Below are 27,766 nucleotides of genomic sequence, written 5' to 3' on the forward strand. Positions count from 1 at the left end.
GCAGGCAGGTGTCTGGCACCATTCAGGCTGTAGTCACTTTCCCAGCCAAAGGGGAGGGAGGGGGATGGGGGAGGAGGGGTTCCCAGGATCCCCTGGGGAAGAGGGAAAGGCTCACAAACAGAGACAGAGGCCCACAATCAGACAGAAAGAGACCAAGGGAGGGAGACAGTCAGACCCTACTCCCCAGTCTCTGCTTCAGTCAGGGCTGGGAATGGCTTTGCTCATAGTCCTGAAAGGAAACTGTTGGCCAGAGGACCGGGTAGGCCGGGGAACTAGAGTTCCTTTCCTAGTGGGAAACGGAGAAGGCAGGAAAAGTTCAAACCAGGCCAGGCTGGGGAAACAAGCTCAGAGAATTCCAAGTCTGAGAACTGGATAGAACACCATTCTCCACACCCGTCACTGCTCAGCAGCCCTCACCTCTCAAACTGACACGCCCCCACCCCCAGCAGGGTCAATGCTGGGTGATGAGTAGGAAGATTAGGACAGCGATCTTAATTACTGAACACTGCTTTTCCCCCACCTCAGGGGGGCAGACAAAAATCCCTAGCCCTCATCCAACCCCCTGTACCCTAACTCTCAATGCAGGGCTGCAGGGTGCTATACCCAAGCATTTTTCTTTTTCTATCTGCTGAGGGTGACCCTGGGCCCAGTTGCCCCACAGTTGCTGAACTGAATTGCTAGGTTCTCAAACAGCAGGCAAGACTGGACAACTGTAGGTTTCATGCCTTGATGCTGGAGAGGCTGCCCCCTCTGGTTGCCCTTCTTCCCTCATCCTTTCCTATCTAAGGTCCTAATGCAGTCTCTCTTTGCCTACCCTCAGAATTACAGGCCTACCTCACGAGCAGTAGAGGTGACAGAGACCCTTCAGATTGCAGTGCAGAGAAGGGCGCCCCACGCTCCCCCTCTGCTTCAAATCCTGCAGAGGAAGGGGTAAAGAAAACCAAAGCATTCTCCTGTCGCCGCGGCAACCATAAAACCCCCAGCTAAATCCATCTTGTGAGCTCACCGCCCCATTAAGATGCAGGGCCAGGCTCCGCGCCAGCCCAGCCACATTCATTTGTGCGAAGAAAGGTGGAGGAGGGGGAGGGGCGCAGGCTCTGGAAGGACGGGGAAATGGCGAGGAGACGTTATTTACACCACTGTCCTGACCTTCTGGAGCAGCACTGGCTCCGATAAATAACCCGCTCAGCGCCATTTCGGAGCGGGAGAGGGAGGTGCAGGGAGGGAGCCGGGGCTGCAGGCGGCCCCCACGCAGGTGTGCGTCTCCAGGTTACTAATGGCTGAGGCGGGAGCAGGCAGCTGGCTTCGGGGGTGGTGGGGGGTGGGGTAGCACTCAGTTCCCTGGGACTCCCACTGAGAAAATACCATCCCTACCCCACCCCTGGCGCCAATTTCCAGGCGAGTGGCCGGGGAGATGCCAAGGAGGCAAAGAGCCCCGTAAATTAGGGATGGGGGGTGGGGGGCAGAATGCTGGGGATTCTCTGAGGTGGGAGGGAAGGAATATTATAAGAGGGGGAGCGGGCGTGGGGGGCGGTGTTTAGAGGAATAGGAGCAGCTGCCAAGAAGAGAGGAAGAGGAATGGAAACATCACACAAAGGCAGTTTGGAAAAAGAAATGTTTTATTCCTCTTTGCGCAGAGCAGTATATGAAGGTGGCCATCATCCTGACTCCGTACATCTCTTACACAAAAATGCCCCCTCCAGGATGCCCAGTTATCTGCCCCACTTGAAGAACTGGCAGTTAGTGGGTGGGGGCAGGACGCTAAGTCTCAGGAAGGTTTCTTGAGACATTTTTGTGGGAAGTTTTGGGTCAAGGGGAGAGATGACCCAACAGTGGGTGTCCCATCCTCCGTCTTCCTGGGGAAAGCCAAATCCCAAAGGTCTTCTGAAGAAAGGCACCTCTCTCAGCGACCTAGGAAAGGGAGGCGCCCAGACCTACTGCCCGGATGTAAGGCTGAGGCAGAGAGAGGCCAGGGTTAGCAGAGATCGCAGACCCAAGGCAGAGGAGTGAGGTGCACGTGGGAGAGAGAAGGGGACTCAGAGAGCCCAGAGGCCCAAGCCATAAATTCCACCCTGTCCCCAGTTCTGAGCAGAAACTCTTCTTCCCAAGACTGGAATGGAGTTTTAGATCAGGGACTGGCTTTGCTCCGGAGCACAGACAGGGCAAGCCAGGCAGAGCTCGCACGGGTAGTGAAGGTGGAAAGTTAAGGTATCAGACCGAGAGACAGACACTCCCACACCGGACACTCACAGACCACAGCAGTTTTGAAGCTATAAGCCAGGATCAGGGTAAAAATTGCAGCTGTGTCTGAAATACAGAATTTTATAAGCCCTGTCCAATAAAATTTAAATCACTGCTCCTTCCACTCTGTCCCCTGACTATGAGCTGTTCCCAATCTTTTTTCCAAGGCTGGGGGCCTGGGCAGTAAGAAGGAATGGGAGAAAATACCGAGTCCAGCAAGTGGGGCTGTGGCTGAGACTTCATAATGCCACTCCCCACCCGCACTCCTTCTATAGAAAAGAATTCTCTCTCTCCCCTTGCTGGACATATGGACTGTTGGGATGAAGGCCGGGTAAAGGCAAAGGGAGGAAAACACTCAGCATATTCTTTCTCCTGCTTTGATCTGAAGTGTAGCTGCAGCAAAGGGCACAGAAGTGGAGGAGAAAATATGGGGGATAGGAGAGCATGGGAGCATAATCCAGTCGAGCAAGGAAGAGGGTGCTTCCCCTGCCCTGTGTCCAAATCTGCTGAGAGCTTTACTCCCAGGACTGCAAAAAAGAGTGAGAAGGAACGGGAAGCGTATATGGGTTTGCGAGGGGGCAACCACAGACAGGATGGAGATTTAAGGATCCCTGTTATCCCCGAGATGACCCTGAGAGCATCAGCTGGGGGGCTGGATGAGAAGTCACAGCAGACATGTGGATTTTTTGAGGGGGTGAGGAGCCAGGAACAGTGGGGTCTTCACCGAAGGAGTGACCACTTGATCTGTTCTTTGGCTGACTGCAGCACCTGCAGGGACAAGGGTGGCATTGAGGGGCTTGCTGGGGGGTGGGGGTGGGGGGACGGGGCTCTCCTTCCCCTCACTTGCCTTCCCTGTCCTTAGAAGACTGGCAAATAGAAAATCCCCAAGGGTAGAGGGATGGGAAGAAGCTCTCTAAGGCCCTAGAGGACTATCAGTTTGGGAAATTCCAAAAAAATTCAGTCCACTGGGGGGATGAAGAGAGAAGAGGTATACCTGGGAGGAAAGAAAAAGAACTGGGGGTTACCGGACATATGTTGAAGCGGGGTGGCGGGGGGAGAGTTTTACCACATCCAGATGGACTTCTTGGTAAGAATTCCAAGTGGGTAGAAAACAGAATCCCTCCCTGGCCCCCCTCCGCATCAGGTAGACAATCTCTGCAAAGTAGCAAGATCCATCTGCAAAACCTGCATATTCTAGAAGGTGCATTTCCAGCTTAGCCCTCATTTGAATAATAAAAGAAAGACAGAGAGTGTGTGTGTGTGTGCACGCACACAGATCATCTGCTTAAGGCAAGCCTCTGCTGGGGAATAAATCACTGAATGAGGCATCAGGAAGGGAGAGTTTGAAGGGTACAGAGCAAGGCTGACAGCCTACTACTCATAGGAAACGGATAGGAGTTGGAGTGGGGTAGGGAGCGGCGGGCTATATGAGCCCCAGTTTTCTGGACTAGGAGGGAGCCCAAGAAGCTGTGTCTTCAGTCTCCAGCCTCCTGAATTCAGGCTTGGTGGGTTGGGGTGGAATACTATGCTAGCCTCTTTAGTGACCCAGTCCATCTGGAGAGGACAAAGGAAGAAAGTCATACCTGAGACACGGTCTGCTCCGTAAGGGGGACATCTTCTCCCTACGGCACAGAGAGACAAGCATTCAGCGTGGAAGAAAGCTGGAGTAAGACCTGACTGAGGTGGGACAGTGGAGAAGGAAGAGGCGGTCCTTTAAACTGAAGCAAAGGGCACGTGCCCTAACCTTCTCAGTCCCTCCTAGGGACTAGTTAGTACAGCCACAGTTTTACGTGGCCAGAGGGACTGCTGAGCAAAAAAGGGTCATTTCATCCATCTTCTGTTTTAAGGCAGGAGGACTTCTTAAAAGATTTATTCCATTCCAGGTAATTGGCAGGTTATCTGACCCTCAACTTGGGGATGGGAGACCAGATTCCCTAGTCAGAGAAGACCTTCCCCGAATATAAATATCACGAGGGAGAGGATAAGGGGGAGCCCAGGGTCGTTTAATGGATCCCGCAAGGCCTGATGGGTAACGACAGCATGTTAATTTGAAGAAATAAACTGCTGCAACAGCAGCCTGAGAAGGGGAAGGAGGGAGTTGGTGAAGGCGGGGCCGGGGTGGGGGGACCTTCTCTCTTGCCACATAGAGACATATGTTAGAGGAGAAGATTAAACTATGCAAATGGAGCCCACGGCAGTTAAGGGAGAAGATTTCCCATTACCCGGCACTGTCAGCCTTCACTCTGTGGAGGTCAGAGCCGAGACATTCTGTGAATGGAGAGACTGGCTTTGCTCAGGCATCTCTGCACCCCTACGATTTGCTGGCAGGCTCTCTCTGCACCCAGCAGACTTGGAGCTTTCTCTGGTTAACTCAGAGGCCTCTTTCTGCTATCACTAGCACCAAAGAGGACAGAGGTTCTGGCAAATAAGTACTTCCTGATGGAGAGGTGCTGTTCTCAGTCCAGAAGACTTTAAAAGACAAGGAAGACATTCCTCTGCCTCAGATAACTGGGATTCATCCCCACAGGAAGAAGCAGCCAACCTCAAACTCCTTTATCGTTTCAGAAGCATCAATATTAAAGTTCCCTTTATTTCATCTTTGGTTGAATAAGTATGTGTGTTGAATGTCCACTCTGCAGACTGTATGAGATGCTAGGTACCAGGTGAGGGGCAGAAATATATTCCTCCTGCTTCCCTTCTTTGAGACAGTGAGAATTTGAAAGGGAAGGAGACAGTATTCTACAAGTATGTATTCTACAAGGCCCAACCCTTAGATCATTTGGCAGGTCTGGCCCTGGAGGGTGAGTAGATGGGGGATGTAGGGGGGAGATCGTCCTGCTTACCCTTAACGCCACCCGGTGTACCACTTGCTGGGGATCGCTCTCCAGGATCACCCTGAAAAGACAAAGAAGAGATCATTGTTCACTCTGTCCTGAAGAACCAACTTACTGTGGGGAAACTGGTCACTTGGCCCACTTGCCTTCGGACAGGCGCAGTGGCCCCACCCCTCATCCCAGATCCCGGGAGGTCCAGGGAGGTCAGAGCACTCACCCTCCGTCTACGATTTCATCCACGGCCAAGAAGAGCCCCTCCATGTTCTCCAGCAGAGCTCGCTTTTCTACATTTTTCCTGAGTCCCCGAGAGAAGAGAAAACCCAGCCTGAGTGTGAAACGGATCCCAGGACATTGTCTGAGCTGGGGAGCCTAAACTAGACCAATCTGTGTCTCCACGAACCACACAAAGAAGTAAATAAGCACTTTCTGGCTAACCCATTCTAACCCCCTTCCTACTCTTATTTGCTGAGTAACAATCAGGGATGCCGGGAAAGAGATTCAAAACATACATACAGTCAACTTCTGACTATTCAAGGGCTGATTTCCAGAGCTACTGTTTCTTTCCTGCCTGCCATGGTGCTGCTCACAACACTGCTCATGAACACTGACATCAGTGGGTGGAAAAGAGGGAACACACAACACACAGAGCTCAAACTCCATCCGGAGGTGGCGGGACGTGAGGAGGGGCTGAGTGCAAACTCTGTTTGCACTCAAGCTCTGATGAGCCTTCCAAGCTTCTCTCTGCTCCCACCACCAGCTCCCCCAGCTCTGCTCAGGCCTTGAAAAGAAGCCCAGCTAGGGGGCTGGGAACTGCCAGGGCCCGGCATCCACCAGCCTCAGATCTGGTGGTTGGTGCATAGAGCCAGTCACATCCGTCAGCTGGACTCTTTCACTAGATCACCAAAATGAAGTCTATTCCATCACCTGGCTAAGAACTAAATCATCCCCTTCCTGAGGAAATCTGAGCCATTCACCCTGCTGATTCTGTGGGGCTGAGAGCACCTGCTGTTCTGCTCTGTCTGGATGGCTGTCTGTACTGGGTTCACTTGGGAGCCCTGGATGTTTTCAGGAAAAGGATCTTGGATCTCTTCTATTGCCCACCTGCACGGGGAACAGAGGCTGGCGGGGAGGTGGACGGGGAGGAGAGGGTAAAATGCACATTCTTCCTGCTCTCCAGAAGGAAAAACTAAGGGCCGGACGTGAAAAATTGTGAATGCTGCCTCCATTCCCAGGGTGCTGATGTTGCATCTGGGACATTTCCCAATGCTCGCCCTTTCTCTACCTTGAATGTAAAGAATGAAGCCCGGGAAAGCACCTTGAGGGTGCTTGGAACTCTGACAGAGCCACTGGGGGATGCAAGAGTAGACACAGAGGCAAAGATTCTGCTCCCTCCCAGTCCCTTTTCTCAGGAGAATTACTCCACAGGAGTAACACACTCTCCCATCCAGTCCCCCCATCAGTGCAAATTACTCTGAAATAATAAGCCCGACTTCTCAAGGTAAATCAACTCCCCAGAGCCTCTGCTCATCCCCCACAAATCCCTGGACCTGAAGAACAGTGACCGTCTCTTGCAAACAGATGTGAAGAATGGCCTGCTCACCTCAGCATCTGGCTCAATGAGTCGAAGAGGCAATTCAGAACAGCCATGAGCATCAGCTGTTTGGAGACAGAAGCAGCAGAAGGATAAGGTTCAAGGCCCTGAAAGCTGCTACCTGAAAACAAAGCCCTCTAACTCATTAAGCATCAAAAGACACAGGCTTTCACAAAGGACCAACAGCATAAGGTGGAAGTGAGGGTAAAACAGGAAGAGGACCTGTGGCTTCCCACAGAAATAAATTCTGCCTCATGACCCCATAATTTTAGGTCTCTCTTTGACCAGACTGTTCAAACAGAACTTTCCTGTCACAGTCTTCTTCATGTCTTTACCAACTGTATATGTGTTACCCTATGTCTTCAGTAGAAAAATCATTAACCAAGCAATAGCTGAGGTCAGACTGTTGTCAAAAGAGAATGGACTTTGGAGTCAGACAGATCTGGGCTTAAATCCCAGCCGAGCCATTTCTAGATGTGTGACCCTGGGCAAGTTATCAGTTTGAACCACATGAAACTGCCACTTTTGTAGTCCAACAGTGGTCACATGTAAGTAATTTCATATGGTTCCTCAAGGTTTAGTTTCCTCACCTATAAAACAAGGGCACTAATGCCCAAAACTCATAGAAGTGCTGTAGGGTTTAAATAACAAATGTATTCTACAAAGCACTTACAGCAATAAGAACTCAGGAAGAGTTGGTTCTCTCCAACTTTGACTTTTGCCTCAAATTATTATGTAGGGGCTTATTTTTACCTATCTACTCTCCTAGAAGTTGTGACCTGAGGTAAATAGCTTTTCCTGAGTTTAGGAAGCAGGTTAGGACTACACCCCCAGTCTTCAGAGAGCCACTCAGAACGTATGGCTTCGACGTGACCCACAATGTTGCCTAACTGACCCAAACTCAGTCAGGTGTGGACCCTTCACAGCAGGAGCAAGCATCCCCTGAACCGTGACCCCACCTCAGAAATCCATCTTAAAAACACTATCCAGGGAAGGCCATTGATATTATACGTTAGTATGTATCAAAACATAGACAGTGTGTCCTACACGGACACAGAAATCTGGGAAAGCTTCCATTCTAGGTTGATTCAGTTGCTCAGCCGTGTCTGTGAGGCTGACAGGGATCTCCGACAACTTCGTTAGCCAGTCAGATGCCAGAGGGACACAGGGACGTGGTAGTCCTAGGGCCCAGAACCAGTCACGAGGTCCTGCCAGTGGTTCAGGAAGGGAGAGCAGAGACAGCAAAGAGGGGTGGGGATTCTCACCTCATTTTCATAGGAGCTACCGATCACATAGAAATAGAGATCGATGCTGCTTTTGTATACCACTGTCAGGCCTTCCAAGAGGGCAATTTCACCTGTGGGGGGAACAAAGGTGGAAACAGTGGGTGGCCTGAGACAAAGAAGTAGGAAAGAGGGAGTTACCATGAACTCCCGGTATCCAGCTGTGTGGGGCTGAGGTGAGGCAGGTCTTAATGACCCCCAAAGACTGAAGTGGACCTGCTTTTTCTTTTTGGGTGGTAGCAGAGGGCAGCAAGTGTAAACTTGGGGGAGTCTAAGTATCTTCTCCTCTAACTGCTCCTGCCCCCCAGCCACCAGTAGCCTTATTTCCCTCCTTGTATACGAGACAGGATACTAGTCAATCCTTCGGAGGTGAAAATGCAGAGCGGTCACCTTTACAGACTTCCATTTACCTGCCCTAATGGATGCGGTACAATAAGCAGAGCTGCAGTTAAATTTGTCAAGTGAGGCTCATAAATCCGGGGACTAGACAGGTAGCTAACAGCCAACCTTCTAGCACGGTATTCCCGCGTGAGGTACCCTCACCTCCCCATTACATTTCTGAAGAGTTTATTATATGAGGGGAGGAGGAAGAAAGAGAAGAAAGAGGAAGAGTCATTTTGCCCTTTCTCCGCCGCCCGCCGCCGCCCCCTTCCCGCTGTGGCTCTCCCACTGCAGGGAGTAGTGAAAGGAAGATGACCTACTGTCAGTCCGGTGGGTCTTGTTGAAAATGTTCTTCTCAAAGGCCTTTTGCTCCTTGACACTGGGGTAGGTGTCGTCATAGTACTGGTCAGAGGGAAAGGAGATGGGTTGGGTCATTAGAGCTGGGAGCCCAGAATGACTAGTGACTGTTTTGCCCTGGATCTTGGATTTCTCTCCTTCAAGGCGTGGGGTGAGGGAGAAATACTGACACGAAGAAGGGAGAACTACAGAGGCAGGGAATGGGCAGTGAGTAATCAGATACAAAACAGGGTTTTTAAGGACCCTGCTACAAGCCACCCCACCTCACCGTTCTCAGACTGTAAGGGCAAGAGGCCTAGAAGCCCTGTGATGAGGCTCTGCCCCATCTGCATTCTAGGGCAGCAACCCTGAGGCCATTCCTAGGCGCCACCCCAGGTCAGGGAGCACTGCTAGAGAACACAAAAGGCACCAGGCCCTCACTGTGCGGAGCTGAGGAATGGGGAAGGGCTGCAAAAACCTCCTCTAAAGAAGGGCAAGCCCTGCCTGTGCTCTCTGATCTTCTGTATCTTAGCTTCCTTTCCAGCAAACTGAAAGAAGTGGGAGGCAAGCTAACACACCGTGGAGCCCACTCCCAAGCTCTCCCTGGCAAGGGGGTGGAGATGCAGGCTGCTAAATCGCTCTGCTCTTTAGGGGCTAATCCGTTGCAGTCAGCTGAAAACCTAAAACAGGCCTGGCATTTAGTAACTGGATAACTGTTTCAAAAGGTGTCCTGCATAGTTACATCCAATTACAGGGAGGAACAGCTGGTGAATTCTAAACTAATCTCTACCTGCTGATTGATTTATGCTATGCTCGCCCGGAGTTAATCCACCAGGGACAGAAAAAATTTCTCCAGGAGGGGGAGAATATGGAGGGAGAGGAGAGGGGTGTCCTTTCTCTTCTCTTTCAATAGATCCAAAGTTAGAAACATCCCACTGGGGAACTCAGGAGGTAACAAGCTTGGTGGTGACTGGAGACCTAGGACTGAAACCCTGGAGCTGCAAGAGAATTCCCTGGAAAAACCCAGATGATGAGGTAGAAGAGAAAGGGACAGGAGTGATGGGCACAGGCAGGCTGCTTCTCACATCTAGACACTGCTTTGTTCAGAAACCAAGGTTCCAAAGTTTTTTCCTGTTCTGATGTTGATGACAAAGTCTAAGGATGGCAAGTAGGGAAGCAGGGCAACTAAGAGACAGGAGCAGTTTAGGTTTTATCTGGAGTAGTCAGAGGTAGATGGAAGAATTCTCAAAATTATGTGTGGATGAATATGAGTTAATAGGGCCAGTCCCAAGATCCAAAGCTCAGAAAAAGTCTGTCTTTGCTCCTAAACTAATCTGAAAGGGAATCTCACCTTGGCAAAAAGTCGATCTCCATCATTGTCCAGAATCAGGATGGCTTTGACAGTATACAGGGAGGGTTCCTGAAGAGATATGAACATACCTTCAGTCCTGAAGGCTCTTGCCACCATTAGCAAACCAGATTCCTTCCCCTGGTCCCACTAGGGCTGCAAGGGGATACAGAGGTGCCTCTGTAGGCCCCCTATCCCAACCTGGTTATAGAGTTTGACATTTCCCACTGAGAATGACCAAGTGGTAAATGAACTGAATCGAGGGAGGGGACATTTCAACAAAGGACCCAAAGCAGCACCAGAGAAACAATTTCTATGAGCCAGACTCACAGAGCCCTTAATATTTGTTATTTCCAAATATTATGCTACAGTTATTTTCCAAATTACTCTCCCTCCCTGGTCTCCCATGCACAGGTGGGTATGGAATGTGGAATGTAACCAGATTAATTAATAGGCACTGCACGAGGCTATTTGAAAATAGCGTTGACTGCCCTAGTGTACTTGGAAGTTCCTGCAGTCCCGATGCAGTAGCAATGCAGACGTATAAAGAAAGCCTTCCCTAAACCACCCACACACTGAGCAGATGGAAACAAGCACGCATGCACGCACACACTCACACACAGACACACCAGTTCTGAATGCAGCCCAGTGAGACATCCATCTTCCTAGACTTCCCCTAGGATCTCAACTCCCCTACTATACCCTGACGACCACCACTTAAGTTGCCAAGACAAAAAGCAATCTGAATTTGTAGTAGTTAAGAAGCAGTAAGAAGAGGCTCCGTCTAAGAAACACTCTGGAGCCTGGAGACAAGGAGCAGGAGTGGAGTGTTCTTTCACAACCAAAAAGCAACCTTTGAGGAAACTGGCTCCATAAAGAAACCAGGGGCCTCCCTGGCAGTCCAGTGGTTAAGACTCCGTGCCTCCACTGCAGGGGGCACGGGTTTGATCCTTGGTCGGGGAACTAAGACTCTGCATGCTGCATGGCACAGCCACAAAAAAAAGAAAAAGAAAAAGAAAAGAAAAAGAAATCAGAGTCTCAGCCTTAACAGTTACACTAAAACTCAAAGCATATCACTTTGCAAAAGCTCATTCACTCCTGCAACTTCCAGGGAACCAGCTAACAGGAAAGGAAGAAGAGGAAGGGAAGGGAGGCCGTGGGATGTGTACGGAAGGTGTTTGCAGGCTCACATTCCTTGACTTTCTCATCAGCGTTACTTACCGTGGATATCCTTCTCCTGTGCTTTGAGACAAGAGTGTTGCTTTGCTACCTCCGTTTCCTGGCCCTACTTAGGAAACCCACAGCCTTCTTCACAGGGCCAAACATATTCTCTGAGCGTATGTTTAACAAAGACCCAAAGGTGATGAGGACAGATTCACTGCCAAGGATCTGCAGCCTCTACAAAGGTAAACTATCCCATAAGGCTCCAGGAGGTTTATGGTTCCATGCAAAGAGCCAACCTTAGCTCAAGGAGTTAAGAATGAGAGTAAAGGCAACCCAGTCTTTTGAGAACAGGGTGATAAAGAATGTAAGCTTTCCCCACTTGGATTCTTGAGGACAGAAATTTTTGTCTCTTTCACTGATTTATTACAAGCGTCCAGAACAATGCCTGACATATACTAAGCTCTCAATATTTATTGAATGATTATGAGAATAAATGAAGTTTGAAAGTAAAGTAGAAATATATTGATGCAGTAAGGATCTAGGGGATTCTCTTATAATTAGACATCCACGTACAGGTAGATTTTTTGGTGTGGCCATTTTGGGTGATGTTACTACCAAGTCATCCTCCTCTGACAGACATTCCTTAAAGATGCCCATGCTACACACATTACTCTCTGGAACACTCTCTCAAACTAAGGGACTCTGTCTAGCAGAAGGACGTCCTCTAGAGTCTCATCTAAAAAGTCACAAATAAAGCAGCTTTCCTAACTCCTAATTCCCCACAGAAAGATCTTCCCATAAAGCAGGCTCAGTTCTATAGCAACTTGGATCCTCGATTCACCAACAGGGAGACAGTCATGGGAATGAGTTTTCTTAATAGAGGAAAACAAGTCCATAAGGAAGGAAATTTAGAAGAAATCATTTTTCCCACAACATTTTCCCTGGCAATCTTTGGCTCTGTTTCACTATCTGCATTCACAGCAACCTTAGAGAGCTTCCCAATGGTTGAAGCCGGGCATTGATCTGGCGCAGGTAACTCGTGCCTGCAGCCACAAAGTCTGGCATCTCTAGAAAGAATGGGATCCCAAAGCAAAGACAAACCATTATGGCAGGACTTCCCTGGTGGTGCAGTGGTTAAGAATCTGCCTGCCAATGCAGGGGACATGGGTTCAAGCCCTGGTCCAGGAAGATCCCACATGCCGCGGAGCAACTAAGCCCGTGCGCCACAACTACTGAGCCTGTGCTCCAGAGCCCAGGAGCCACAACTACTGAGCCCGTGTGCCACAACTACTGAAGCCCATGCACCTAGAGCCCGTGCTCTACAACAAGAGAAGCCACCGCAATGAGAAGCCTGCGCAGCGCAATGAGGAGCAGCCCCTGCTCACCGCAACTAGAGAAAGCCTGCGCGCAGCAACGAAGACTCAATGCAGCCAAAAAATTAAAAAACAAACAAAAGCCCTTATGGCCACCAGCCAACTAGGACAGTCAGACAGTCCTCTGTGGCCAAAAGGGTGAGAGAGTGCCTAAAACAGCCGGCAAAGAGAGAGACAGATTCCTGGGTCCTGCTCCTGGCTCTTTTCACTGGATTCCTAGAAGACGCAATCAAGGAAACCCCCAAAATAGAAACGTGGATCTTCCTGGGAAGGATAAAATACAGACAAAGGCAGGCAAGGAGAAGACCAGAAGGGACCGTAAGTATGAAAAGGGTAAGATGGCACTAGAGAAAAGGCTGGTCATTTCAAACTTCCAAAGAAATGACCACACTGAATAAAGCTGAGAACTTAGGCAAGAGCTTAAATGCTGCTTTAATTCTCCACTCTGCTACAGCCAGAACTGGCAGCTTCTCCTTTACTTCTCCTGCCACCTCCTGACTGCAGCTGGTTCCACTTCAGCCCGGGGCCTTTACCTCTCAGGAGTGGGGAGGGCCTGGAGTTCCTCTCATATCATAAAACCAGCCAGTTTAAAGGGCCCAGAAGCCATTACTGATAATGTAATTTCATTTTAAGTTTTTTGCAAAGGGCAAGTTTATAAATAACTCCCAGCTCTTGAGAAATGGGCTTCCTGGACAATGGACTAGGCTTGACCTTGTAACACATTAAATGCTGACTATTGAGAAAGACACTACAAGCTTAGGGCCATGTTCAAAGGATTTAAAAAGTCTATTCTTCCCTCCCATTCCCAAATGGGTGGCTGCTAGAAAGCTTTCGAGACAAAGTTCTGTGATGCACTGACTTTCAGAGAGCCACAGCCTGAGTGTATAACAGAACTTCACCTCAAATGCTAATGGTGCCTGGAAATGATGTGCAGGCAGATTGGTTTTGGGGCTGGTGGGTGGCTCAGATTGATGATCATGGCCGTTTTTAGTATCAAGAAAACTAGACTGGACTCCTCAGGAGAGCTGAAACAACACCGAACGAGCAATGAGCCTGCTGCAAACACGTCTTTTATCTCAATCAGGGGCTTCTGAAGCCTGGTGAAAAACATCAACATCTCCCAGCATCCCCTACCCCAGCACACAGAGGACTAGAAGGGAAGAGTCATTCCTCGTGCTGCCCCCTGTGGGCTTTCAGATGACCTGCAGCTTCCTCAGGATTATAGTCATTAGCAAAAATATTAAAGAGGCAGCTTTGGAGAAAAGCTCTCTATTTGTGTGTCTTGTAAGTCAAACTAGGAGAGATGGGCCCTGAAAAAGCACTGAATTAAGTCTATCCACAATGTATATAGTAAGATCATGATACGCCACCAGAAGAGGACTAGGGTAGTGTTTGGAGCAGGTAGACAGGATATTTGAGGCCTATGACTAATTATTTTATTTGACCCTTTGTGGGGGATGGAGGAGGAGGAAGGAGGGAGCCAAGAGGTCTTTGTGGAGTTAGAGGATGCTATCCACAGAGCTGAAAGGACACAAGTAAGAATCTGGTTGAGATTCCTAGAAAGTTCTTCATTCCCCACTTGTAAAGAAATCTTTATGGCCAGGCCAAAAAGTAGTACCCTGGCTTGGCAATGGGTCTCCATCAACTAGGAACAAGATGCTCTTCCCTCAACCCGAATTATAAAGTAAAACCAAGACAGTAAAAACTAGGAGAAATTTCTAGATACCACTCCCAGCTCCACATGGCTAAGCAGGTATTTTGCTCCCTGATTCTGTGCCAATTTCTTTAAAATGAAAAGCTCCTCTGGGATTGAGGGCTCCAATTTGCCAGCCACAAGCCTGGGGACTTCAGATGAAAAGAAAAGAAGAATTAGGCAAAGGTTTTGCCAGAGAAGGGCAGTTTTCACATACTACCCAGGGGTTTGCTTAGATTCAGGCAGCACAGCTCAGGAAAGAATAAGAGCCACAGGTACCACAGAACATTACCCACCTGACCTGAGACCAAATATTAGTTATTAAGAGGAAACTGAACACAGGTCTTAAGAAAGAAGAACTGCTGGCAGGAAGAGCCACCTAGAAAGAGTCTTCCTATCTGACACAGATACAAACCATGAAAGCACGGTCACCAGAAGTCTGCCACTACAGGAAAAAATGTCTCTAAACTCCTAAAATCCTTTATTATAGTCTGCACCAGCCATTAACTCAAGTTCTACCTTTCTCTGGGACTCAGCTTTCTCATCAGTGAAATGAGAGGCCTGAGCTAGATCAGTTAAGGTTAATAACTTTTCTGAGTTACAGAAGACCCCCTTTGATAAGCTGACGAAATCTATGGACCTTGTTACCAGAAAAAATACACATTCACAAATTTTTATGATTTCAAGGATTTCATAGACCTAGGTTTAGAATTAAATGAGATTCTCTCTGAAGACAAGAAGACGGTGCAGGGAGGGGAGGGAAAAAGGGGGAAATGAGTGATACTTTTGTAAATCAGCCCCTCTCCTCTGCCAGGCACCGAATAATGACTTCAATAAGTATGTGTGTGGCCTTCATAAATTAATAAATGATTGAGAAAACTAGCACAGCCAGCAGGGGGAGCTAAGGTCAGCACCACACCCCTCCAGCTTTCAGTATTAAATTTCGCTGCTGTGGGACAGGCAGGACAAAGATAACCAGGCCCCAAGCTCTTCAGGAATGCAAAGTCTCAGGTCCTTTCTTAAAATTCCAAAAGCTTGTCTGCTAGAGAATTTTCTGCCCAGGGGGTCACACAGTCCCTAACTCTTCAACTGTTCTGGAAATGAAAGAATTACAGAAATGAGGGACAAAGCGAGGAGCACTGCTGGGAAGAGATGGAAGTGAACAAGCAGAAATCACAGTACTCCACACCTGAGGCCTGAGAGCAACATCAGAACTTCCTGCCTGACCAGTTTGATAATCCAAGAGCTCTCATTTAAATATCATGCAGCAAAGGGAAAAATCAAATGGGGCTAGATCTATTTCTGATGAGTCCTTGCTCATGATTTGTATCATAATTTACTCCCCACCCCACCCTCCATCTGCTTCTGAAAACAAAAAGGCAGTCTCTGAAAGGCTGACAGCCTCTGTGTTCATCTTTCAGTCTACCTGCTCCCCCAAATCAACCCCCAAGACAGAACTGCTATCCTCCCCCCTCGTTTCAGCCTCCCTCTAAAACTACACAAATAGTAGAAAAGGAGTTGGAGAAAACTGGTAGACAGAGCTGTCCAGGCCAACTGGCTGTGGATGGGGATATCTGCCTTAATAGTGGGAATATTAAAAAGCCAGGGCTTCCCTGGTGGCGCAGTGGTTGAGAGTCCGCCTACCAATGCAGAGGACACGGGTTCGAGCCCTGGTCCGGGAAGATCCCACACGCCGCAGAGCAACAACTAAGCCTGTGCGCCACAATTACTGAGCCTGCGCTCTAGAGCTCGTGAGCCACAACTACTGAGCCCACGTGCCACAACTACGGAAGCCCGCACGCCTAGAGCCTGTGCTCTGCAACAAGAGAAGCCACTGCAATGAGAAGCCCGCGCACCCCAACAAAGAGTAGCCCCTGCTCACCGCAACTAGAGAAAGCCCACAAGCAGCAACAAAGACCCAACACAGCCAAAAATAAATAAATTTATTAAAAAAAAAAAAAGCCATAAAAGGAGATGTAGGCTTCATCTGCAGCATGTAAGACTTAGGTTACACAACAGGAAAGACTTCCTGAAGAGGTGAGGGTAGTCAAACACCAGAAGAGGTGACACAGGCTAGGGAATCTAAGGACAGAACTCCTCTAATAATCTGATCTGAGGAAAAGCCTATTCTGTGCAGAATCAGCAGAGGCAGAATGTGAAAGGGCCCTTGCCAGTATGGATCTCTTATAATGTGCATGGACCCAACCTCCTAATCCAGCTTCATCAGCTACCCATGGGCACTGTGCCTTCCATCTTCCTAATTACTCTAGCAGAAGTGGGTAGGTAGGCACTAATTCTTTACCCCTGTTCCATCCTTTATTTGCTTCTCTAGCTCCCCTTTCCATAACTAGTTTTCTTGTCAGTATCCTGACTCTAACCAAGTCACGTTGATGGAGTAAAGTAAAAAACAGTAGCAAGTATCTAGCTGAAGAAGACCCTAAATCTGCCACTAGGCTCCCTCAAATATCTGGATAATTGAATTCATCCTCTGCCTCCCAGGGAATACCTGGCTTCTCAAGGGTCTGGCTTTCTTCACATGGAGGCCCCCTCCTCCTCTTTCGACCGTGTGACAGCTCCCCCAGACCTCTGATATAATTTATACCTTGCCGGGGACCAACTCTTTCCCACCACTGTGAAGGAGAGGGAAAAAATATATATAAATACGTCGGAAATCTATAACGAGGTCTTCTTGGAGGGCAGGACATGGGGAGAGTTAGAAGCAGCGTCAATTGCTCTTTAGGGGTTTTAGTTCAAGCCGAGGTCTGCTTCCAGCAATCAACCATTAAAACAAGCCGGCCAGAGTAACAGCACAGTTTATTCTGATCATTTAATTTGAAGTGTCAATAAATTAAACTTCAATCAATTAAACTAGGTGTGCAATAACCCAGATGGACACCCCGACACCAACATAATCACAATAAAAATTTTTATGGTTGCCAGGGACCTCACCGGGGGCAGTGCTGGCACTGCTCGCGCCCTAGCTGAGAAATATATCTCCACAGTGCAGGAACGAGGAGATTGCTTCTCCTAACGAAATGGACGGGCCAGGCACCGGCAAGGACGCAGCTGGGAGAGGGGCACAGGGGACTGCCAGGAACGAGATGGGAGTGCTTTGGGGGCTTAATGTAATTGATACCTTTGCCCAGAGCAGGAGGAGGGGGCATTTAGGCCAAGTACCTCTACTGTTAGTGCCAAAAGAATTTAACAAAAGCCCCATTAAGATGATTCAGGAAGCAAAGGCCACAGAGCAATATCAACCTTTAAGAGTCACTGATGTATTCTTCAGTTTCTTCCTCCATATATACACATACTCTTGTGCACTCTGGATGCCCTGATTTTTGAATGAGGCTTAGAATTCAGGATCTGGTCATTGTTTTAGGACAGAAATTTATTAAGGGGAGAGTAAGAATAAAATTAAGAAGTTTAGTCCCAAAGGCACTGGAAAAGCACTCAGAAAGTGAATCCAGAGAGGATTAGGAAAAATTAAACCTATGAGGAAAGATGTAAGGATCTAGACTGCTAGAGTAATTCAGTTTTGAGGAAAAAAGGGTAAAGAGGGGAAGGAGGAAGGGGATAAGTCATTATCTTTAAGATTCCATAGGTTATTAATGGAGAATGGTGACCTGCAGAGATCCCTCTCTATTCACAACTAAGAGAGAACCAGCAGAAGACAGCAGGAAAGAGGAAGCTGAGTCCAAAGATGCGGGCTGGGGGCATTATTATCAAGCACTGGGAATGGAAGGAGATGAAAAGAGACCCGAGAAAGATCAGACAAATCCGCTTGAAAGGTAGGGCTGGATTACTTAATTCAAGAAAGAAACGTCACCCATTGTAAAGTACCTAAATGAAGGGAACCTATTGGTATTTAGAAATTCCCATAATCAGATCAAATTTCAAATGATGGTTCTTCTTGCCCCCCTCTAGCTTACTTTTCCCTTCTTCTAAACATCCTGTGGCTATGTGTCTCGTAGAGGTGAGGAGACAAGAATATGTTTTGATCAGGTTTCCCCAGAGGGTCAGTCAGGCAAACCAGGAAACAGAAATGTGAGAGGAGGAAGCCTAAAGGAATTTTAGAAGGTATGTGCCCTAAGGAGTGGTTTGTTAAATACTATCCAGGCACAGTAAACTCTTTAGCTCAGCAGAGAGCTAAGGTAAAATCCAGGGAATTCGTTATACTTTTCATAACAAAGATGTGACCTAAGAATTAGGGGTTGCCGCTGAGTACACAGAGCAGATGAGATAAAAAGGAACAGTAAGGAAGGGTGATTCTGAACCAGATGGAGCTAAATTTCGTGGGCCAGTATGTGAGGGTAGTGAGAAGAGAAATAAAAATTTAGGAAATAGGCTTCCCTGGTGGCGCAGTGGTTGAGAGTCCACCTGCCGATGCAGGGGACACGGGTTCGTGCCCCGGTCCGGGAAGATCCCACATGCCGCGGAGCGGCTGGGCCCGTGAGCCATGGCCGCTGAGCCTGCGCATCCGGAGCCTGTGCTCCGCAACGGGAGAGGCCACAACAGTGAGAGGCCCGCGTACCAAAAAAAAAAAAAAAAAAAAAAAATTTAGGAAATACCATCTGATTCTCAACCATAGTTCCTCATCTGAACCACTGAATACTGAAAATTATTTAAATACTATTTTGTCACTTCTCCCAAGGATAGTACAAAACTAGTGTCACTGTGTAAACAGAGAAGCTGATCCATTACATACAATGATGCCTTAGGGCATTAGGGCTTAATTCTCCCCTGGAACTCCAGTTGAGAAGGGCTGGAATGATGAGAAAGGTACATAAATTCTTAATTGGGGGCCCAAAATATATTGAAAATAGTAAACAGCACACACACACACACACACACACGTTGGGAAGGGCTGACACAGAGGAAGGAAAATACTAATTTAATATCCTAAGAACTCTGGTGACCAGCACAAGAACTGATACCTATTGGTACTTTGTCCCCAACAAAAGCTTTATATAACTGATAGTTGAAAGTACAATTTGGCATATTGAAGATGTGGAAAGCCCATGATGAGATAACATCAGAGCGACACTTGGTCTGGGAGGATTAGGAGTCGAAAACTAATCCTAGTCTTGATTGGGCTTCCTTGAGGAAGCCCTTTGCCCTAAACCTTTGTTTCCCCTTACCCCATCGAACAGGTTCCTCATGACAAAGAATCAGCAAGGCTTTTAGAGCAAACTTCAGAGGTACCTGACCAGGTCAGCAAGGATCTGTAAATGCAGCATCTTAGGTATAGAATAAAATGGATATAAGGAAGAAGCAGGTTGAAACAGACTTCGCTGAGGAAGCAGAGACAAGAATTGAGGTAAGAGAGACTTTCACATGTAACTCCCTCAGTTCAGCACTACACACAAATCCCTTGTTAAAAGGGCTCCTCAAGGAATATCGCCCTCACTCCTTTACCTCTAGGCAGGCTCCCTTCTAAACAGATCTAGGGGGCAGTCTAAAAATTTCTTAAACTTCCAAAGAAACTAATTCCCGAGAATTTATCCCAGTCTGTTAACTGGTTAAGAATACTGGTTAATGGCAGGGGAGGGGGGGTGGGGGGGTGGGATGAATTGGGAGATTGGGATTGACATATATACACTAATATGTATGAAATAGATAACTAATAAGCACCTGTTGTATAAAAAAATAAATCAAATAAAATTTAAAAATTAAAAAAATATAATTCACATACCATTTACTATTTAAAGTGTACAATTCAACTGTATTTAGTATATTCATAAAGTTATGCAACTCTCACCATAATCTAAGTTTAGAACATTTTTATCACCCCAAGGAAACCCCATACCCACTAGCAATCACTCCCCATCACTCTTCTCCTCCCACTAGCACTAGGCAATTACTAATCTATTTTCTGTCTCTACACATTTGCCTATTCTAGACATTTGATATAAATGAAATCATATACTATGTGGTCTTTTGCAACTGGCTTCTTTCACTTAGCATATGTTTTCAAGGTTATCCATGTTGTAGCGTGTATCAGTGCTTTATTTCTTCTTACTGCCAAATTGTATTCCATTGTATGGATATGCCACATTTTGTTTATCCATTCAGAAGGAGACGGACATTTGAGTTGTTTCCACTGTTTAGCTATTGTGATAAAGCTGCTATAAATATTCATGTGCAAAAGAAAAAATACTGGTTAACTGCTTGGTACAGAAAATGTCTTTAATAAGATTTTAAAGCTTTCTACCTAGACTTAACCAACCCATATCATGGGAAGGAATTATCCGTATCTTTGCCATTTTGAAAGAGGGGAATTGAAACCTGTGATTCTCTTTTACCTGATGAGGATCTGGATGTGTACATGTGAAGAGCTGAAGGGGAAAAAAAAAGGCCTAGAGTTCAACTCAATTAAGGAAGGAGCTGGGAGCTAAACTCCTACACCCACATATATATATGTTAAAATCCCCAAATTGAAAAGGGGGGGCGCTTTTTTGAGAGACACGCTCTGGTTCAGTTCTAAAGAAGGGGTAATAGTATTTTATTTTTTTGAACAAGAGAAAAGGATCATATGGACAGGGGAGCGAAAAGGCGCCCTTTAGCCACCAAAATTCTTATATAACCAGAGGAATAGTTGGCATCCCAGATCCTACAGTAAGAATTCCCAAAGTTTAAATGAAGAGAGAAAGGAGAACAGAATAAGGAGTTGAGAATAAGGAAAAATATTCCACAATCCATGCTGACTCTATCAGGTATTCCAGAACTCTGATGGAATACTGATTCCTCATGAGGACAAATCTACATAGAAGGAAGCCGAAGAAGAAAATCGTTTTTTTTTTTTGAAGGAATATGACAGGGAATTATCAACGGAGAGTCACACTGTGACAACTTCAGGAGAAGCCTGTGATGACAAACACCTGCACTCTATTCTGACAATTTGAGGCGAATTTGGAGTTTTGGGGAAACTCAAATCAGGATATCATCCACAATGATCATAATCAGAGGGAATCTGAAGGACCCAATCCAGTACGCTCATGACCCTATGTGTCCTAAGAACTCCATGTGCTCCCTTCAACTTTCCACTGACTGCCCTCTCCCCGGCAGAGCTTCCTACTCTAAACCGAGGCTTTAAGCTCCTGCACTAGGCCACACGCTTATTCCAGGGACCGGCAGAACATTCGGACCCCGAAAATTACCCGGAACTCCCCTTTCTACCCCCTCCCACTCAGGCTGAACCCCGACTCCCGGCCCCTCTGGACATCGCAGCATCTCGGCCACCCCTCCAGCTCCTACCAAAATCAGCGCCTCCATCTTGCCCCGCAGCTGGTGCCGACGTGGAGCCGCAGAGACAACGCCGCCGCTGATTGGCCCTAAGTCCTCATTAGATCCCGCCCAGGATGAGGGTTATTGGACTCCCAGGTGTCAGCTATTACTGTATTGACCAATCAGCATACTAGCTTACTCAGCGGAAGCAAGGTGTCCAGCCAGAAGGCGCAGATATTTGATTGTCAGTTTAAACACTCAATAAAACAACAAAACCTCACTAATGAATGGGGCGGGAGGGTCAGTGGGGCGGGGGTTGTTTCCATGGGGAACAGAGGAAGCGATTATTAATTTTCAATTGGCCGGGCTGAGGGCACATGATATCGTCGGCCGGATTTAGCAACTTTAATTCGCACTCCCTTTAGGGAGCGCTGTGTCTCTTTAGCCCTTAACACAGGCAGCTCTCGACGGAATCCTACCCTAATCCCCATTCCAGAGCCTCCATTAGGTCCCTGATGTCCACGGTTGCTTTGGGAAACACTGCTAGCTCTTCCTTCAGACTCGCTCAGATCCCTTCAGCATACTCGCAGAAAGTCTGCACAGCCATAGAGTAAAGGCACAAGATGCCCAGCGTGTTATTTAGATAAACCAAGGCCTCTAGAGGTTGATTGCTAACAGTAACAATCTTCCTGAGGTGGAGTCCTACACTTTGCTTGACCCAGGGAGTTTCTAAAAGCAGATTTTCTTTGGCCGGACGTGAAACGGGATGTTAGAGCTTTGGAGACTAGAGAGGGGAGAGTAGGAAGGACAAAGGGATAAAGAGTCCAGGATAAGGAAGGGTATAGGGAACAAGGCCTGCGGTTTTCCAGTAGGGACAAACCGTTGCAAAATGAGAAAAGAGAAGTTTACTGAATGCAGAGATTTCACAATAGGGAAGAATTTTTATGAAGTTTAGCTTTTCCCCACCCCTCAGTTCCTTGGTCCCTGACACCCCCTTAGGTCAGCGACACCTTCTATTGCGTTGTATTGTCCCCCAAAGGTTTTTGTGGGGTTTTTTTTCTTCCATCTCTAAAAATTATGTCTTTAGGAACTCTCCAAGAAGAGCATCCAAACCCAGGAGTTTTTCTAAAAATTTCAGAGCAGAGTCAGAGTGCCTAAGAGAAAAGTATAGAACAATACAAAACAAACTACAGAGCTAACGTATGCTATGAAGGAAGATATATGATTTTCTGGTAAAGTCCTAGGTGACAAGCCCCAAATCTGGAAGAAGCAAGGGTATATCCTTTATCTATTCCCATGAGGAGTCATTCAAACGTTTAGCATTGTGCCTGGAATCACAAGATAGTCCTTGGCTTGGCAGTTTAATGATAATACTAACATTTATTGACCACTTACTATGTACCAGGCACATGCTAAATCTTTGAATACATAATTTAATATATTTTTGTAAAACTTATGAAGTAGATGGTTATTACTCCCATTTTACAGATGAGAAAAGTGGAGCTCAGAGCAGTTAAATAATTTACTTAGGCCATACAACTATTAATTGACAGCTATACATTTGGGCGTGGGAGGTCTGGTTCTAAAACCATGCTGTTACCCACAATCCACTCCTCTGACCTGTGATACAGCCTCCCTGAATCCCAGTCCTACCTGAAGTACCCTATACCAGTGCCAGATGTTCTATAGGGACCACGAGGAGGAAAAATATGTGATGTGGTTGGTTTCGGGGAGGGGGTTGGCTCCTCTTTCTTTGTGGAGTAACTGACAAATTTTAACAGTCAGACATTGTTCCAGAAGATGGCTGATTCTTAGCTCTCCAGCCTCTTGAGTAAATGCACTGTGGAGGGAAGACAACTGGCTGGATAGGAGGCATTAGTTCTTGTCGTGACTTTGCCTTAATAAAGTCCTTGTACCCTCTCTGGACTACAGCTGCCACTTTGGAAAATGGGGAGGCTCAGACCAGAGTTGTTTTTTGTTTTTTTTGCCGTACGCGGGCCTCTCACTGCTGTGGCCTCTCCCACTGCGGGGCACAGGCTCCGGACGCGCAGGCTCAGCGGCCATGGCTCACGGGCCCAGCCGCTCCGCGGCATGTGGGATTTTCTCGGACCGGGGCACGAACCCGTGTGCCCTGCATCGGCAGGCGGACTCTCAACCACTGCGCCACCAGGGAAGCCCCAGACCAGGGTTTTTTCGGGTCCTGCCTAGCGTTAAAGCTCTATGGTCATTGCTGTTCCTGCTTCCCTCTCCTCTTCACCTGGAAAACCTTTAAGAACCAATCAAATGGAAAATGCATGTTGCCCTCCTCCTACTCTCTCTATATACCCACACAGTATAAAATCATGTATATGTGGTTACAAACAGTTTATTAAAAATATGTGGAGGAGAAGACTGGAAGTAAATACACCAAAATGTAACCAATGGCTGTTTTGAACTGCTAAGACTTTTTTCAGTTTCCATATTTTCTTTTTTTACATTTTATTTATTTATTTATTCATTGCCACGCGCGGCTTTCTCTAGTTGCGGCAAGCGGGGTCTACTGTTCGTTGTGGTGCGAGGGCCTCTCATTGCGGTGGCTTTTCTTATTGCGGAGCACTGGGTCTAGGCTCACGGGCTTCAGTAGTTGTGGCGCGTGGGCTCAGTAGTTGTGGCTCACAGGCTCTAGAGCGCAGCCTCAGTAGTTGTGCACGGGCTCAGCTGCTCCATGGCATGTGGGATCTTCCCAGACCAGGGCTCGAACCCATGTCCCTTGCATTGGCAGGCAGATTCTTAACCACTGCGCCACCAGGAAAGCCTAATGTTTCCATGTTTTCCAGGTGTCCTAAAATGTGTGGGTGCTGGGGAATTCCCTGGAAGCCCTCGCACCACAATGAAGAGCAGCCCCCACTCGGCGCAACTAGAGAAAGCCCGCGCGCAACAGTGAAGATCCAATGCAGCCAAAAATAAATACATAAATAAATAAATTTTTAAAAATGTGTGGGTGCTATTTCAAAAGGAGAAAAATAAGCTATTTTTTTAAAGGATAAAATCAATCAATATCCTCTCCCATGAAGCCTTGCATGATATCCCCAGGTGGAGTTGGACACTTCCTCCTTGCTGCCATCCATGGCTCTGGTCATAGTCATGTTGTAATACATCAATCTAAGTCATCAGACTTGCCATCTGGGGCAGTGCTTTGTCCCATTCATTTTATTTCCTTAGCACCTAGCCCTCAAATCGTAAATACTCAGTGTTTACTGAATGGAATGAATAATTGTGAAAATGCAAAATATAAAGAAGAATGAGCAATATCAAAGGGGAGTTTAGGATTAAATGCCAAAAAAGGGGCACAGATATTGAGAAGGAAGTAGTCCCTGGGGATTTGGGGGTGGCGATGTCAAAGTTCAGGAGAAAAGGAGGTGTTGAGTTAGGACTTGATTCATTCATGCATTGATGGAATGATAGGTAGGGTTTGGTATGAACAAAGGGATAGAGGCTGGGATGTGTAAGAAATTATTTTTCATTTTTTAAATTGTAAAATAAATTAAAATATTTTCATTTATTTTTATTAATAACATAAAATTTGCCATTTTAACCATTTTTGAGTGTAAAGTTCAGTGGCATTAAGTATATTCATATTGTTACACAACCATCACCACTCTCCATCTCCAGAACTTTTTATTATCACAAACTGAAGCTCTGAACCCATAAGCAATGACTCTTCATTCTCCCTCCTCCTCCCCAGCCTTTGGTAACCACTATTCTACTTTCTGTCTCTACGAATTTGACTATTCTAGTACCTTACGTAAGTGAAATCATATAATATTTGTCCTTGTGTGTCCAGCTTATTTCACTTAATATAATGTCTTCATGGTTGTGTAAATCTTTGAGGGATTGATTTCATGGGACAGAGGATTCAAATAAAGAAATAGGAAAGAGGCTGGAGAGGAAACTGGAAAGGTAGCCAGATTGTGAAACACCTTGAATGCAAACTTAGGTAGCTACTGTAGTGGGACCAGATGATTGTGGGAGTTGGATCTGTTACGCTCTCTTGGGAAGTATTATGGCAATATACTGTAAAATTAAATGTGGACACCTCCTCTCCTAGAGAATTAAAAACACAGCCAGCACATAATGATACATACATAAGAACACTTATTGCAACATTGTTTATAATGGTAAAAAAATTATTGTCTATCAATAGGAGAATAGCTGAATAAATTATTGTACACTCGGACTGTAGAATAATATGCAGTTTATAAAAAAGTATGTTAGAGCTGTTGCATTTACCTGGAGAAATGGCAACAACATGTTAAATGACAAAAATAAGTTGTAGAGGGGAACTTCCCTGGTGGTCCAGTGGTTAAGACCCTGCCCTTGCACTACAGGGGGCACAGATTTGATCCCTTGTTGGGGGATCCCACATGCCTAGCAGTGAGTCCAAAAAAAAAAGAAAAAAAAAGTTGCAGAGGAATTTATGTGGTATGATTCCATTTTATTCATTAAAAACTTAAGACTCTAATCATGAGTAAATGTTTCTTTCTATTCATTCACTCATTCAACAAATATTTATTGAATGCCATCAGTGGGCCAGCCTTTCATTCTGGGATACAAAACAAACAAGTATCGTGAAACTTGCATTCTAGTTGGGAAGCAGAAGCAGACAATAACCAAAGAAATAAGTAAACTCTATAGGAGGTTAGGTAGTGATAAGTGTCATGGAGAAAATGAAAACTGAAAAGGAGGCTGGGGGCAATTCCACTATGTTGCACAATTTGGAGTGCTACAACTCACATTGTAGAGAAAAGCTCTCACTTTTTTTTATGGCCATTTTTTGGGGGGTGGGGGGAGCCAGCACTGTGAGGCTTGAAGGTTCTTAGCTCCCCCCACCAGGGATCTAACCCACTTTCCCTGAAATGAAAGCTGGAAATCTTAACCTCTGGACTGCCAGGGAAGTCCATGAAGTGGTGTTTCATTGTGGTTTTGATTTGCATTTTCCTAATGACTAATGATTTGAGCATATGTTCATGTGCCTGTTGGCCATTTGGATAACCTTTAGAGAAATATCTATTCAAGACATTTACCCATTTTTAAGTTGGATTGTTTGCCTTTTTGCTGGTGAGCTCTAAGAGTTCTTTATATATTCTGGATACTAGACCCTTATCAGATATATGAGTTGCAAGTATTTTCTCCTGTTTTGTAGGTTGTATGGAACAGATTTCAAGATGATTAATTTGATAACTCTGTGTGCAGGAAAGATTGGAGGAGAAATGAAAAGCAGTAAGACCGACTAGGAAGCCATTGCACGTCTTCAGTTTGCAGTGAAAGCAAAATAGTAACAGTAGGAAAATGCCCCCAAAAGATTGTGTACCACAAGTGAAATTAGGAAAACTCAAAGTGTAGTGGATGAGAGCCATACTTAGAAGGAGCAAATACACCAGGAAAGCATAATTTTTTTTTTTTTTTTTCGGTACGCGGGCCTCTCACTGTTGTGGCCTCTCCTGTTGAGAGCACAGGCTCCGGACGTGCAGGCCCAGCGGCCATGGCTCACGGGCCCAGCAGCTCCAAGGCACGTGGGATCCTCCCGGACCGGGGAACGAACCTGTGTCCCCTGCATCGGCAGGCGCACTCTCAACCAATGCGCCACCAGGGAATCCCTTTTTTTTTTAAATTTAATTTATTTATTTATTTTTGGCTGCTTTGGGTCTTCATTGCTGCATTGGGCTTTCTCTAGCTGCAGCGAGTAGGGGCTCGTTGCAGTGCGCGAGCTTCTCATTGAGGTGGCTTCTCTTGTTGTGGAGCATGGGCTCTAGGTGCCTGGGCCTCAGTAATTGTGGCACATGGGCCCAGCTGCTCCGCGGCACGTGGGATCTTGCTGGACCAGGGCTCGAACCCATGTCCCCTGCATTGGCAGGCGGATTCTTAACCACTGCACCACCAGGGAAGCCCACAAAAGCATAATTCTATCAACATATCTAAAGCTCTAGCAGCCTAATCACTTAAAGTAAAATGGCTGAAGCCCTAACACAATCAGACTCTAATCCAATCAATTATAATAAAATGGCTGAAGTGGACATAAACAGAATCAGTTATATTAACTTGGCTGGAGCTGAAACACAATCAATTGAATTGTACCTTGTCTTCATAGAAGGGAGAGATAATCTGCATAGAATTCTCCCTCTCCAACCAAAAAAACAAAGTTTTTTTTTGTCACTATGTCTCCTGCGATGTTTAGGGAAGAGCATTCCGTTTGGCCAAGTGAATATCTTATATATTTACAAAGGTGAGGGATGCAGTTCTATTAGCCATTAAAATTATC

The 27,766-nt window shown here is 46.6% G+C and overlaps 1 protein-coding gene across 1 annotated transcript; it reads right to left on the bottom strand.

Moving 5' to 3' along the window:
• Window positions 1-1,601: 1,601 nt before the first annotated feature.
• COPZ1 (COPI coat complex subunit zeta 1) lies at window positions 1,602-21,564 on the bottom strand. The gene is made up of 9 exons (XM_081249247.1): window positions 21,499-21,564; window positions 10,018-10,086; window positions 8,651-8,732; window positions 7,932-8,023; window positions 6,676-6,731; window positions 5,293-5,370; window positions 5,085-5,136; window positions 3,825-3,863; window positions 1,602-3,009 (listed from the first exon to the last, which is right to left on the bottom strand). The coding sequence occupies exons 1-9, from the start codon at window positions 21,514-21,516 to the stop codon at window positions 2,962-2,964; spliced, it is 534 nt and encodes a 177-aa protein (XP_081105373.1). The 5' UTR covers window positions 21,517-21,564; the 3' UTR covers window positions 1,602-2,961.
• Between the last annotated feature and the right edge of the window lie 6,202 nt (window positions 21,565-27,766).

The sequence above is a fragment of the Mesoplodon bidens genome, assembly GCF_964165515.1.
Source record: "Mesoplodon bidens genome assembly, chromosome: 11".
Taxonomy (NCBI): domain Eukaryota; kingdom Metazoa; phylum Chordata; class Mammalia; order Artiodactyla; family Ziphiidae; genus Mesoplodon; species Mesoplodon bidens.

Bases quoted from the DNA above. Each gene is read 5' to 3' on its own strand.
- COPZ1 (XM_081249247.1), bottom strand. The intron at 8,733-10,017 runs GTGAGATTCCCT...CCCTCTGACCAG, and splicing joins GAGATCGACTTTTTGCCAAG to TACTATGACGACACCTACCC. The intron at 8,024-8,650 runs GTAGGTCATCTT...TTCCCCCCACAG, and splicing joins CAAGACCCACCGGACTGACA to GTGAAATTGCCCTCTTGGAA.